General features: G+C 35.1%; 3 protein-coding genes across 4 annotated transcripts; 1 reads left to right on the plus strand and 2 right to left on the minus strand.

The window, feature by feature from the left end:
- Positions 1-841: 841 nt before the first annotated feature.
- On the minus strand, positions 842-3,278 carry LOC103488884 (alpha-ketoglutarate-dependent dioxygenase alkB). Its single transcript, XM_008447809.2, has 7 exons — positions 3,019-3,278; positions 2,764-2,915; positions 2,315-2,679; positions 2,014-2,152; positions 1,787-1,853; positions 1,549-1,670; positions 842-1,400 (listed from the first exon to the last, which is right to left on the minus strand). Exons 1-7 carry the CDS (start codon positions 3,123-3,125, stop codon positions 1,261-1,263), a joined length of 1,092 nt encoding a protein of 363 aa, XP_008446031.2. The 5' UTR covers positions 3,126-3,278; the 3' UTR covers positions 842-1,260.
- A 1,295-nt stretch (positions 3,279-4,573) lies between these two features.
- Positions 4,574-12,129, plus strand: LOC103488883 (uncharacterized). 2 transcript variants are annotated; one of them, XM_008447808.3, is made up of 5 exons: positions 4,574-5,002; positions 5,173-5,276; positions 5,870-5,983; positions 10,723-10,806; positions 11,963-12,129. In XM_008447808.3, the coding sequence occupies exons 1-5, from the start codon at positions 4,711-4,713 to the stop codon at positions 12,017-12,019; spliced, it is 651 nt and encodes a 216-aa protein (XP_008446030.1). In that variant the 5' UTR covers positions 4,574-4,710; the 3' UTR covers positions 12,020-12,129. The 2 variants fall into 2 exon arrangements, with proteins under 2 accessions (XP_008446030.1, XP_050947228.1); XM_051091271.1 differs by lacking the exon at positions 11,963-12,129 and having other exon boundaries at positions 4,604-5,002; positions 10,723-11,020.
- Positions 12,130-12,977: 848 nt separating this feature from the next.
- Positions 12,978-14,259, minus strand: LOC103488882 (probable methyltransferase At1g27930). Its single transcript, XM_008447807.3, has one exon. It carries the CDS (start codon positions 14,175-14,177, stop codon positions 13,323-13,325), a length of 855 nt encoding a protein of 284 aa, XP_008446029.1. The 5' UTR covers positions 14,178-14,259; the 3' UTR covers positions 12,978-13,322.
- Between the last annotated feature and the right edge of the window lie 1,056 nt (positions 14,260-15,315).

Genomic DNA, 15,315 nt, shown 5'->3' on the forward strand with positions numbered 1-15,315 from the left:
GGTCTCTATCAAGAAAAACACTAATTTGATGTATTGTTTTTGTTTTCATCTGTAGATTGATAAATTGATTAAATGCCAAGTTTGTTCATATGTTCTAAAGTCAAAAAGCCTTTGATTTTTTTATAAAATTGGCAATTAAGTTTGATGAATTGTTACAATTTAGAAAAGTATATCAACTTTATTATTCTTTTATTTTTTGTTTTTAAAGTAGCATGTAATGAAAACATATATTTTTTTTCATGAAGTTGTCAAATATTAAGATAACTTGATTAGCTCTAAACGAGCACTCAACAATTATCGAAAATCAATAGATCCTTGGTTTGAATCCCTCACTATTTATATTTATTTTTCTTTTCTTTTTGAATAATAAAAATAATATTTAACATTCAAAAGTTTAACAACAAAAGTCGATATGGCCAAGTTGGTCTAAGGTGCTAGATTTCGATTTTTGTTCTATCTCTCAACGTCGTTTCTACATACTTTTCTTCTTGGAAAGCAATAAAAGAAATATAATGTCTCAAAATTTTGTTATCAAATGTTCAAATGGTCGAGTTAGTACAAGACAGGAGATTAAGGTTGAATCCATAAAGCTGTAATCATAAAGACTGTTCATCTCTTGATTTTGAGAGTGGTTTTGCTCCATCCACAAACATTGATTCAACTAGTAAAGATTAGTAAGTTCAATTTAGTAACTATCTAGTTTTCGGTATTTAGTTTTTGAAACCTAAACTAATAAAAACTACATCACTTCTCCATTACTTGCTTTCTTATATACTTTATACCAACATTAGACAAAAATCAAACTGAACAAGATTTTGTTGGCAGAAGTGCTAACCAAAAGTTACTCAAAAGTGGTTTTGCTCCATGTCAATTCAGGTAGTAAATATCAGTACTATCTAAAACTAAAGGATACTTTGGATAGAAAATAAACTTACTATTTAAAAAGGAAAAAAAGAAAAATTGTTACCAAGCGGACGTAAACAACTCTCGTATTTTAAATTAAATCATCTAGAAGAACTTGCACATCATAATACCTTTATATGTGCCTGTCCAGCAGTATCCCCACCCATTGCCAACCAAAACCATTGCTTGATTCTAAGCTTCATGGATTTTCGGTCTGCAATCAGATTGTCATCGATCTCTTTTTGCACCTGTCTATGAGTTTGCAAAGCCACTCCCTTCCCCCGTCATCCAGGCAAAATTTTGAAGCAGCCTGAAAACCATCTTGAAGATTGAAAGATGACAGACACGTCCAATAAATCAGAAAACTTGTCTAATGTTGATGTTTATTCTTGAATTTCTTATGTATTCCAGAAAGTGCAAATCATCTTGATTTGATAAATGCCTTTCAAGAAAAGAAATTTCTTCACTTTCTTCATCGATGAAGATACGTGGTACACCTACAAGAGATACGACATCATGTGTTGGCAAGTTAATGATACTTCTACAAATGAATCACTTGACATTTTTGGATTCAGATATCCAAGTGATAACAAACAAAAGAAATACATCTTGATATAGTGTAAGAGAGCATTAAGGCGACATTACCATGGAAACATTCCCTTGCTTCTCCAGCCATTAACACGACATCTCCGCTTCGAAGAAACATGGCTATGGGTGGATCCTGTCTTGATTTACCACCCAAAAGAAAAATAGCTTTGCAACCCAAACTGGACAAAGTGGAGGCGGGCAGATATAATAGACAACAGAATCAATACCAGTCCATGCCCTCTTAACATACACCAAGAAATGCAATTGAAAGAGCATAAGTTAGAGGGATACCTACCTCATGCTAACAATTGGCTTGCTCCAGTCAGCTTCCATGTCATCTAGGTGACCACCGAGCGTGTCGCCTGGAAATATCAATATAGTGTAAGAGTCATGGCTATTAGATAACATCGGTTTCATCAAAGAAACAATCGGTCATAAATAGAGTAACCGTGAACAAATGTGGCATCCTCAACAAAGGCAAGATTTTGTTAACTTCCCATTAATGAATTTTCCTTTAGTTACCTGAAGCAAAATAATTCACTATTGCAGCTTCAGGTTTGAATTCTTCCCCAGTTGGCATTGCAGCTGCCGCCATTCTTTTGGCAAGTTGACATAGTGCAGAGGGTATCTTATTATGGGGTAGAGATATGTTATAGCTTCGCTACGCCATAACAAGGTGAGTAATTCAGAAAATAATATATCAAACCCAGCAACAGAAACAATATTCTGAGGCTTAAGCGTTTTGAAACCATTAAAAACATTCAACACATAGTTTATATTGGTATAATACGAGCACAATATGAAGTTTTATAAATAAACTCACCTTGGACCAATCAAATTGTAGGCCAAGTGTACTCCAACGCAACTTTCTAAGTAATACTGAAGCAGAAATTGATTTGCAGGCCGTTCCTCTTCTGGACGAAACAGTATTCTCCTCCACAAACTTCCAGTTATGAGTACTTCCATTGCTAATGGAAGGTTCAACATCAGAATCAAGGTTGAAATCAGAGATTTCATCATGTTCAACTAAAACTTTCTTTTCCTTAGCTGCAATAAACAGGTCTTGAATTGGTCCATAAATAGCATTGTGGTTGGTTCTGTTGGGAGGCTGCGGGAAATCCATTAAACTCTCCCTAATCCATTGGCATTGCTCTTGTAAACTCAACGCTCCAGGAATAAAATAAAACCCTGCATGTTAAACATATGAACAACAACTTAATTTGCGATCTTTTTTTCTAAGAAACAGAGTCGAAAATGGAGAATCGGCAATACCAGGACGATTCTCCAAGCAGAAAACTGGCCTATCTAGATCGCATGTAGTCGCCTTCACGCCCACAGGAAGTGAACCATCTTGTTTGTAAGATTCGAGGATGTTCTTGAAATCGATAACCTCGGACAAATCGACATGTTTCGGTAGTTTTTTCCTGAGAGGAAATCGCAAAAAAGAGTTGGAAACATTGTCTCCATTAAGGAATTCAATGGCGATAGAATGAAATAGAACCTGAAAGATAAATTGTGAAGGAATACTTTTTGGAAGATTTGTAGGTGTCATCGTAGTATAGTTTGTATTTCTTTTCTGCTCTTCTGAAAGCGGTTCTCTCGGAATCGTCGGTGCCTTTGTCTGATCCGTACATTTTGCCGTCGCCGGCAAGATGCTCGATCAACGTAAGATTGAGCTTCTGAATTCTGGCGAAGGACGGGAGAAGGATGATCGAGGCTAGGGTTTTGACCGGTCAGACACCTCTTTTTTCTCTTCGTTTAGAGTTTTTTTTTTCCTCCTAATTTTCATTTGGCTAATTAATTTTAAAAAGTTATATTTAGTCTTTAAATTTTGTGTTTGAGTAAAAAAAAAATTCAAAATTAATAGTAGAGTCCAACTCTAGAGGGTTGTTTGATTGAATAATAAAACCTACTACTATCCGTAGCTAACTCTCGTGCGTGACAGAATTACATCTATGGTTGATCTAGCTTAGGACAAAGCCACGAAAAATGAAAATCAAGAATGTTTATCCACAAATTTTTGAATCTCACGAAAATTCTAAATTCAAATTTAACTTAAAACGAAGAAATGTCAGACTCAAAAAGTTATAGAAATACAATTGAATATGACAATGATCTTAAGCGAGCTCTGCAAAGCCAATAAACAACAAGATGACTTATGCAGTAAGAAACGTAATGCAATTAACATCATGAAGAATTCATTTGAGACCTGCTTACCATATCGAAAAAAATTGCATTGTACCTTAACTTGAAGGTTCTCAAATAAAAAACAAAACCAATGAGAGTTGTCCTCATCGAATAAGGGGACGAGCCATTTAATATGAGGATTGATTGATGTAATCGATCAAATAGTTGCATCAAGTTAATCATTCAATGAATAAGATCAACTCTAGGATGGTTGTGACCATTAAAACCCATGAGATTGAACCCACGTAAAAAGCGATAATATTTTGATATCCATAGGGCTCCAACAGCTCCAAAGCTATGCAAAACACGAAAAACAAAATCAAAGTGGTGCAAGTGGAACATGCAAAACCTCCATAAATTGTTTACTTCCCCTACAATCCCATGTAAAACTCGATTTAGAAGTAATTAAAATTGACATTTGAGCAAAAGAGTGATACTTTGCAAGAGAATTAAAACTTTCTTTTATAGAAGCTCGAAATTTCAAAATATTAATTTAATTTAATTACTAAGTTTCAAAATGTTATTAGATAAGTTTTAAAATTTAAAATTTATTGTAATTTAATCTATAAAAATTACTTATTCAAACAAATTTTATAATCAACATTCACGTTTTAATTTCAAAAGGATCATAGGCATAAAATAACTCCCGATAAAGTTTAGTCTATATTATTACGAGATTATTTTCAAATACACAAAAACGAACCAAAATATAATAAAACATCGTAGTTTATCTATGATAATAGATGAATATAGGTCGTAATATTTTGCTATATTTATTAACATTTCCATGGTAATTTAGTTTATATAAATTTAAAAGGCATTAATATTAATAACAATAATTAAAAAAAGAATTAAAAAAAAATTTACCGCCAATTTTGTTATCCGAAAGAACCACAAATATAAATCCAATCAGCACCAAATTAATTCCAATTAGGGCGGTGGCAAAGAACAAAATATCTCTCTACTTCCCGATTCCCATACTGCAATCAAATTCCCATTCCCACAACTCAATCAAAAGCTCCACAACCAGAAATGGCCGCAGCCAGAACCATGTCGCGTTCTTTATCCATTTTCTTAACGGAGCCATCGCGACCCCTTCACTTCTCCCCTCCTTCTTCTTCCTCCTCCTCCTCCTCCTCCCTTCGAACCAACCGATCCTTCACTCACAGATTGTATTGCAATGCCCGGAGAATCAATGCCCGAGGTTTTCATTTCTCTAAACCAACTCTTCTGAATTGTTCCTACGATGACACCCAATCGACGTCTTCCTCTAATCAGGACGGTCAGGACCCCCCTCAGGAGGCTGTTTTGAAGGCAATTTCAGGTTTCTACCTGACCCTTATGTTATCAAGGCTTCCGAATTGTAAGCCGTATATCGATTAATTATGTGTAATTTGTTGTGTGAGTTTTTGCTTGTTTGTGTTTGTGTTTCTTGATGGCTTCTTAATCTACGTGACGTCATTGATAGTTAATTCGTTTGGTTGCGTTATACAGAGGTGTCTAAGACAGAAGGGAGGGTTGGGCATACCACGAATATGGTACTTGGAGGAACAGTGACTAGTGATTCTTCCAATGAGTGGCTCGCTCTGGATCAAAAGGTACGAAATAGTTGCTCCATTACCTGGTTTATGCATGGAATGGCAGCTTCGTATCTTTCGATGTTGGGTGTTTAGGTCAATTAGAATTGGGTATTTCAAGCTATTATTCTCTCAGCTCTTTGCCGCAGTTAGAAGCTAGTAGAAAACTCAGGGAGGATTTTACTGTAAAAATCAGATTATCTAGGGATTTTTGTAGGGATGAACCAATCCAAGAGCTTTAATGTTGAATGACACAGTTCTAAAAAATCAATGAAGACTAACATTCTGCTTATGCCATAGAGCACCCCACCACCCATTATCGTGTTAGGGATGTCTCACCTTGACAGATTTTCATTTTTAATCACCAGTTGGCTGATTGTTGATTTTTTTTTTATAAAAAAATTGTGATTGATATGAATTATCGCTTTAGGGCTCTGATTATTTCAAGAGAGTGCTATGTGACATCAACAATAGGATAGTTTTTATTTGATTTTTAGGATTGGATTATTCCGCGTTAGCACCTATGGGATTGGGTCATCCATATAAAAACTCCAGTGTCTAGCTAATAGCTATATTTTTACCATCACCTTTGATTTTGCATGATTATTGAACAGGTGAACTCGTACCCTGGTGTTAGAGGCTTTACAGCGATTGGAACTGGAGGAGATGATTTTGTGCAATCTATGGTTGTTGCTGTGGAGTCTGTCATCCAACAACCAATTCCTGAGGTGATTGTTTTCAGTTTCCACAGGGTCTATCTTTCACTTCATTCTGCAGTTATATGTGGTGCCTCACGTGTGTGGAATTTCTTAGAAATTGAAATTAATGCTTGCCGTTAGTGATGAAATTAGGCCAGATAATATTGTTTCCTGTGTTTTCTTTTTAAGTGGGAAACGTAGTCTTTCTGGTTAATACCAGTTAGAAAATATAATACCGAATGAAGAAAAATGAAGGGAAAAAGAAGGGAAAATCTAGGTACAAAATAGGTTGAGATTGTCTTGTAACAATTTCCATCAAAGTTGAACTCCAGCAAATGTCCAAAAGTAAAAATGCTGGAAGTGTTATTTGAACTCTTTTCATCTTTCATAGACTGGCAAAGTCTGTCATTTTCCCCATCCCTTGCGCACGATAGCTAACAAAAAATATTATGAAAGTTCTTGTATATGTGGACCAGGATGGTCACTGCATTGAACTCCTAATCCCCTAAACGACAAGGTGGATGCTATTATTTGAGCTTCAGAAAATAACAAAAATTTAAGTTGTCAAAGCTTAGTACGTTGCATGGTATAGAGGAACAGTTGGTATTTTGTAAGAACCCTAGTTAGGGAAATAATAGAATTGTTGGGAGAATATTAATATGGTTGTTAGCTGGGGCGTGATAGTAAATAGTTAGTAAGTAGGTCAGTTTATTTTGCTATAAATAGAATGAGAGGGGTTGGAGTAAGGGGTTTACAATTTTGAGGGATTTCCTTGTGGGAATTTGGGAGAGTGTAGCCCTCTCGAAAGGCTAAGGGTTACATTGTTACTTGTTGTTACGATATTATAACATATTTCAATATATTTTCGATATTTGATTGTTCTTCAGTTGTTTGTGTGTTCTTGAGAATCTTTTGTTAGGTTGGGTACCTAACATATTTCTCATGAATAAAATGGGCTAGAAAAGCAATTCCTAGAGAATTACAGGTCATATCTGGAAAGTCTAAAGGAAGATATATTTTGTAGAAAAAAAATGCTAAAAGAACTTGAATGAAGTGGATCAACATTCTACTATTATCAATCTTTCAGTTGATGGGCAAAAGAAAAGTACTCATTTCCTCGATGCTCTCTTTTGAAGTGAGTTTGTTTAATGGCTTAAAGGTGATCATGGGTTAATGTCTCCCCACGAGGCATTTGCTTGGATTTGATTGAGGGAGATGTGAAAATGGAGTTGGGAGTTCCTTCCCAGAAAGGAAGAGCATTGAGTGAAGAATTTTGAACATCATCAAAGTTACTGTACTAAAAGCATTACACTGAATTGTGCGACCTACACCCGTGGATTCTTCTAGAAATCTAACCTTGTTTGCAACCTTAGATTGTTGACCTACTAGCCTCTCTGCCCCAGTGTCCATTTTTTGTGGCTTGTGAACAAGTGTATATCTTCTTTATTTTTCTTCTCTCGGATTTCCTCAAGAAAGGATCTTATGGGTCTATAAGTATAACATTACAAGAAATAGAGGAAAGCCAAGCCCCATGCTGAGGGAACAGAAAAAGCTCTATGTAGGAATATTGGTACTACAATCCTTGTAAGGGGTAACAAGTTTACACCAAGAAAGCTCCTGTCTTCAATTTATGATAGCTTGGTTTGGCTCTGGCGCTTGAATGAAATAGTAGGATCTTCAGAACCCTAAAAAAAATAAAGAAAGAAAGAAAAACTCGAGGAGCTTTATGGACCATTGTATTTTGTGGCTCTTTTTTAGTGTATATTGTAACGATCCTTCAACGTAAACGGTTTTACTTCTTTTTCTAACCACTTGAAGGTATGGAGCCTGGCTTTCCTCCTCATTCACGTTTTCCATGATAAAGTTTACACCAAGAAAGGGCTTCAAATAGAGGGATTTGAACTAATTGATTGAGATTTTTGTTCTTTGTTGATGAAAACCCTACTCTTTCTTTCAAGCCAAAGATCTAGGGATTACTTGCCCTATATGGTAATAAGAAATTTTTTATACTTATGGTAAGAGCCATGTCCCTATTGAAGTAACCCATAATTTCAGACTTACAGCATAGGAGGTTGTAGGCAATTATTAGAACGACCAAAAAGAAGAGCCTAGAAGAAAGACTTGTTATCGAGAAAACTTATTTCAAGGTGTTGCATGGTGGCTCTGGTGCTAGTATCTACTGCCACTTCTCAGCCGGGATTAATAGAAGATTGATTTTTTTGGTCCCTGTTTACCATACATTATCTTTTTTGTTCTCCCCTTCTTTCTCTTATTCGTGCCTGATGGTCGACTATTTTAGTTGGATTCTTTGTAAAAGGGCCTGAGCGAAAAAAGGGTGCGTGTTCTTGATGGCTTTGTAGTTAGGAGATCTTGTCAGATTTTTCTCTGCAATAGATTATTTATAATTTCCAATTTATTCACGTCTATCAAATTCTTCAACATCCGCTCGGTATTATAATCAATTTAGCAAGATGGGTCATTATAGTGGTTAACTGCTCACCTTTGAAGATAAGTACACTGAGTTTCAATTGTGCACATACCATTTATACCTTGAGTAGAGAAATTGTAGGTTCTTCAATAAGCCAGAAGAATTACGTTCTTTGATTGAATGAATTTGCACTGGTGACTCGTTTAGCACTATATACTATTGTTTTAATTAAATCTAGATCGTTAGATATGGTAGCCTCATGTCTTGTCATATGTTTACACAATATTCATTGATTATCAAACCCTACCTTCTACGTGACTTCATCATCCGGTTTTGGTTTAGACATTTTATAACTGTTGTATCCGTTATTTTAAGCTTTACAACCCCATTACTTAAGTTCCAAGTATTAACTGAATTTAGAACCCAACAAATTGCCATTTCGTTCAATTTTCAAATTTTCAAAGATTTACGAGAGACCTATATCTTCATGTGAGCTTATCCCCAATCCCATTATAAAACCACTTCTAAGTGTGGGAACGACTGTCTGGAGATTGGAATTTAAGTTTGGAAGGAAGAAGCTTGCCTAACTAATTTAGAGGTGCAGGAGTGGATTTCTCTTGTGTAATCGAATGGTATATCTTTCAACAACTCTTTTGAACAGGAAAGGGGAGAGAGGATATTTCTGTCTAAATGTCTGTCTCATGATATTGTTCCAAGGAAACTGTTCATCGTGAGATTTTAACTGCTAAATCTCTGTCTCATGATATTGTTCCAATGGAGGAAGCTGTTCATCGTGAGATTTTGATAGGTCCCAAACTTGTCGAAATTGATTCAAACCTTTATTGATGAATATGAAATCGAATACAATGTACATTGAATTGAGTTAAACTCAATTCAATAGCTAAGGCACTCTTGTTCTTCTTCCTCTCAAGAAGTACAAGCCAACTAACTTTACAAACACACATAACAACTCCCTATTTATACCAGCTCACACCGACTTACTATTACTTATTGGAGGTCTATCAGATTTTAACTGCTATTTCAAAACTGATTTATCCAATAAAGTCAAACCTTTCTTGTAGACTATTCTTTCGTGGGATAAATATACACATGATAAAATCCATGTGTGGATCCGTTTAATTTTAGCAGCCTCATGATGATGTGCTTCACGTAGAAGAGAATAAAATTGTTAATGGCCTTTCCATATGGTGCCTTCTATTGGAAATAATTTGGCAATAAATTTTGGAGACTGTTTGATGTTTGTGTGGCAGGCTTCTTTTCTCTATGATTGCGTGCCATGCCAACTTTTTCAAAGATAAGGTTTAAGGGTTGCTGAGTAATGCTTTTAGAGATTTCTATTGGAAGATTTCAGCAAAAGAGGATAGGAGAATCTGATTGTTGATAGAAGTAAATTGTAATTGAAGAATTTTAGGATGCTTTTGCTTTTTTTTTCTTCTTCTGCAAGCTCTTACTTTTCTTTTTCATAACTACTCTTTTTCTACACTTTGTACAATTTTAAGGTCTTTTTCTTTTCTTTATTTTACTTTTTGAGGCCTTTCCGTATTTCATTTAATTATACGACAAAATGACAAGATAGCAGGAACTGGGGTAAGTATGTAAAAGCTAATCCAAGTAACAAAGTAAGAGAGAGAGACCCACTACTAAACAGACTATGTTTTTGGTGATTTAACGTAATCTTGGTGAACACGCCGTTATGGTTTTTCATTGAAGAATTGTGCTGGAAGGATAGAAACATTGCGTCTGTATATGTCAAACAGGTCATTGGTAAAAAAGAGAGGAATGATATCAAAGACATCGAACGTTTAGTTGGTCTTTTTTAAGCAAACACAATTTCTCTTTGCGAGTATATGCTTGATATGTAGTAAACTGCCGACGGCAAAGTCCAAATTTCCTTAAAGGAATGGGGTAGATCCTTGCTAATATTGATGGTTAATGCATTAATAAAATGGACCTTCTCCATTTTGTTCTTGATAACAATGAAATTCTGTTTAGTCCCCACCATCTTACGCATTGAGGTTAGTTTAACTAATTTGGCTGTACATATCGTTTGTTTTGTTATTGTTTGTTCTTCTGTTTCTAGTAATTTCTATTTCTGTACATTGCTTATAAATAGGCATCGATATTCATTCCTTTCATGAAATGATTTCAATTAATAGTTTCAAAATATCTGCAACAAAGCTAACGATTAAGTCGTTGTGAAAGTGGTTCAACATGAATTATCAATAGATAAATGAACGGGCTATACCTCAATAGGATGATAGTTTCCAGATTTGTTCTTGCATTTATTTGGTTTGCTAAAAAATATATCTCCGTGTTACAGGGCAAGGTGAGGCATAAATTATCAGCAAAAGGGAAGTACATTTCGGTAAACATAGGACCAGTTCAAGTAATTTCCAGTGAGCAGGTCCCTCTCTCTCTCCTATTTATTTGTTCATTAATGATTCCGTACAATTTGTTAGCATAGTATGCCCTCCACCCGCCAACAAACAATGTTTGGTCATGCTGCTTCTTGATTTGGTCGACCCCATCCCCAAAATAAATAAACAATAGGTTCATGGTATGTAGTTTTTCTATCTAACATTTGCCAACCTAATCAAATCTCATCCCTGAGGTCCAAAGCCCTAACTCTAGAAAATGGTAAAAAAGAATGCTTTTATTTCTACAACTTTTAATCTTGTCCTGAAGATTCAAAGTTGACAAGATTCAAAGTTTTTGATTGCCAATTAGATTATAATACAAACTTTTTTATACATCAACATACATGGAAATCGAGAAATTGATAGGTTAAATCGTGGTCAATTGTTAGAGTAGAATAAAAGGAGATAGAAGGTTTAAGAAATGTTTGTTAAAAGAATTGCAGATTACTTTATCACTTCACTTTTTCACTAAAGATTTTTCTGACGTTCATTGGAATTTTAACAAATGAACTTTTGATGAATTAAAATAGTTTTTTAAGGAAAAAATTAGGAACTAAATAAAGAACTTTAGTAAAGTAATCCGAACTTAAATATTATCATCTGCTGCATTGAACGGAAGAAATTATTGTTATTTTTGGCTAATTATTTTGAAATGGTTAAATTATAAAAACACTTAAAATTTTGCTATTGTTTAAAAAATATCTTATACTTTCAAAAGTTGCAATATTACTTCTGAACTCATACAGACGTTTCAAAAATGCCCTTGGAGTATAAATTCTTTTGAATTTTGGACAAAAACTTAGATACAAAACGATGTAATAATGATCTAGAACAAAATTTAGACCCTCACATTATTTTAGATTATCGTCACACAATTCAAAATCTCATTTCGTTTGAAAATTTGAAAGATTCTTATTTCAAGGGCACTTTTGAAACCTTTGTAAAAGTTAAAAGGGTGATATTGTGTAACTTTTGATTGCTTTTAAGTGTATTTTTGAAACAAACCACGAAATTCAAGGGTAATGGTGTTTATGATCTAGCATTTTGAAATTAATGGGAAGTTGTGGTTGGAGAACTATCTAAGGTGAATCTTTTTATAGACTGAGCTTGTGATGTGTAATGTTTTGTGGTTTCCCGTTCCAGGTTCAAGCTGTATACAATGCAATGAAGAGAGATGACCGTATGAAATACTTTCTATAGTTCCTTTTTTTGAATTAGGGTTTACTTGTACGAGTCGTTGTAATGTAATCACTCTTATCCTTCTAGATATGTTGATTATTCCACCTAAAAAGCTCTCTAATTTTACATCATCTTTTCTCCCTCTCTCTGACTTCCATCTTTTGCACTATAATTTCCAAACTTACCACCTCCAATAATTTTAGGTTGAAGTGTTAATTTCATTTGCGAAAAAGCAACATGGACTATTTACGAGAATTTTATTAAACTATAGAGACTATGTACTAAGTTATATCAAATTCAAACAATTGGAAGGATCAGATTCAAACTCTCTCCAACCGCAAGCCAAATTTGCAAGTGAACCGTTTTAAGCTATCCATGTTGCATTGTTTGCTAGTGTTGTTGTTAATTAGCCTTTCATTTTAAATTTGGGATAAAGCATTTGGTTACTACAGGGCAAGACAAATGAACCATCTTTGTCTTTATATATATATATATATAGATATATAGATAGATAGATGTTTTTTCTTTCCTTTTGTCTCCTCTTCCAATTGAAAGTTTGATTGAAAAATTTAAACTAACTTGATGCAGATTTCAAATCAATTCAACTTTATGAACAAGGTTGCCACAAATATCTATAATCAATTCAACTGTATGAACTATGTTGCCACAAATATCCATCATTATTTTGCTATCACTTTATTGTACAGTTAGTTGAATGATAATATATAATAGCTTGAATTTTTCTCTTGCCATAAAGAGAATGTTGATAATGACTATTCTTATTCAACTCTTTTTTCTCACAGCATTCAATCCCTTCTTCAGTTGATGGCGGAGATTTTTGAATTCAGGTGTGTATTTAAAGCAATTTTATCCCTTAATTCGAATTAATTAGTAGTTAAGCTAGGGAAATCAACCACCAATCTCGAAGATAGAAATTTATCTGATAACATAGGGTTTCAATCAATTAACATTCTAAAGATTAATGGTGTAATAATACTTGAATTTAACTTAAAAGATATCATCATTATACAAACATGGTAAAAAAAGTGGGGGCGACAAGAAGAAAAAAGAGAATACAGAAAAAGGGTAAAAGAAAGAACAAAAAGTCAATTAAGAGAAGATGGAAATCTTCTACTTTTTTTTCGGCCGAAAACACAGCCGGAGATGACGGCCAAAAATGTCCGTCCGACCCATGAGCTCAAACTCCGGCGGGTTTTTATTGATATCCAAAGAAAATTTTCCCTTCAACTCCCTCACCGCCGGTCCCTAGACCGATAACTATCTTTAGACAAAAATAATTTCCGGTGAACAAATCCCTTCTGATCTAACAAAATCGATCGGAAGATCGATCGGCTTCGCTCATATTGGCCGCCGGAGGAATCTTGAAATGCCATAACCTTCCAACTCCATTGACATAATACTTATTTTTACACAAGAACTCCTGTGCAAATGTTCTCTCCACTTTCCGATCAACGTCGTGCAAAAACACATCGGTAACGCCGGATCCTTTCCTATTCCTCGCCATTACGGCGGCGGAGAATATCGCCGCCATCCGACCAGGAGCCTCCGCAAAATACCCTCTCGGCGCGTCGATCATTATCAGGTCCCATTCCTTCTCGTAAATCTCTTCTGGGAGATTATGAAGCGCTAACTTACACTTCTCATTTCCCTTAAGAAAGGCCTTCGTTGGCGAACAGTATGGCTCCGATTTGTAGGTTGAGAGCAACCGATCTGCTTCCTGAAGCTGCGTCCGATACTGGACGTGATAAGCTCGAAGCATGGGAGCGTCTTTAAGAACCGTCTGAACCCATTTCGGATCTTCTTCGAGAAAAATCGTAGTTCCGAGTGGGTTAAGCGACGCCCACATCAACGAATCGTGGCCGAGCCCGAAAACCAGAAAGTTGCAAGGACATCGTACCTTCAATACGTCGTACGAGATATGGATCTCATCGATTGATTGTTGTGGAACTGTCTTCGAGGTTGCGTAATGGATTATCGACTGAAACTGGACTTCCGCCGGTGAATATCCGGTGATTATGGGTGCTCCGGTGCCGGAGATTGAGCAGAATAAGTTACTGTCCACGAATCCTATGTAACCGGAAATCAATAAAGAACCCGCGATTAAGCCGGCGACTGCCAATCCGAGAATCCATGGCTTCGCTGATATTCGATTCTTCATTTCCAGTTTGATGAGAAAACAAAAATTAAATTCAAAAATCAAAAAAAAAAAAAAATCAAACTCTCCAAAATGAAGAAATCTGAGCGATGCGTTCGGTTCGTTTAAAGGTTTAGGGAAACGAGGTTGGGATTGGACGGTAGCTGAAAAGACGATAATACCCTTCCTCATGAGGACCATTTTGAGCTTTACCATATGGTCGTTGACCGGTTCTTTGGTAAAATTGGTTCGTTATTCAACGTTTCGCTGACTCAGATGATGATTGGATGTTCTTCCCCCTTGTGGGATCCATTCTAAATTGTTCATCCATTTACCTTTCGCCACGTGTATGAACTTGGTCCTTCCTTCTACCAAAGCCATCCACAAGTCCAATTTGTACATTTACTATTTTACTGTTTAATTTAATTAAATCTCAGATTATTATTTACCAACTTGTCGTCTTATTATTATTTTTTTCTTTTTAATAAATCAATTGGGACTTTTTATTTCAAAATTTGAAATTTAATTATTTGGAAATTGATGTTTGTTTTAAAATACATAACAAATAAAGTCAAAAGGTTATCCTCTAATCCCATCTTATTCATAACCCAACGACCGCCACCACAACCTAGCAACTTCCTAGTCTTTTTCCTTTTAATAAGAAAAAAAACATTTAGAATCTTTTGTTTTGTTTTATTTAATAATATTTGTTGCATGTCTCCAACCATGTTTACTGATGAAATCAAAATAATAATAATAACAATAATTGATCCTAAATGCATTAAACTTCGAACATGTGAACTTGATCGTATATGTTATGGACAAATCTTGATCACCAAACGGTACGATAGATTGTTCGTGAAAAGAGAACGTTGTTTGAGTACAAAAAGAATAAATTTTGTAATCAATCAAGGTTTAGATTCGGCGTGCAACATGAGTTGTGCCTATGACATGATGTTCGGCCTTTGTGCATGTCGAGACTGACTATAGAGGAACCAAGTCGAAGGCCCAATTTGGAATTGGGCTACCGAAACTGAATAGGCAATAAAAACTTAAAAAAAAGAGAGTTCAATCACATGCAAATACTTTAGTTTCCCTTGCTAACTTAAAAATTAAAGTCAATGTCCTGAGCACCACCTTATTCCATGGTTTTTTTCTATCT

The sequence above is a fragment of the Cucumis melo genome, chromosome 10 (genome assembly GCF_025177605.1).
Source record: "Cucumis melo cultivar AY chromosome 10, USDA_Cmelo_AY_1.0, whole genome shotgun sequence".
Classification (NCBI taxonomy): domain Eukaryota; kingdom Viridiplantae; phylum Streptophyta; class Magnoliopsida; order Cucurbitales; family Cucurbitaceae; genus Cucumis; species Cucumis melo.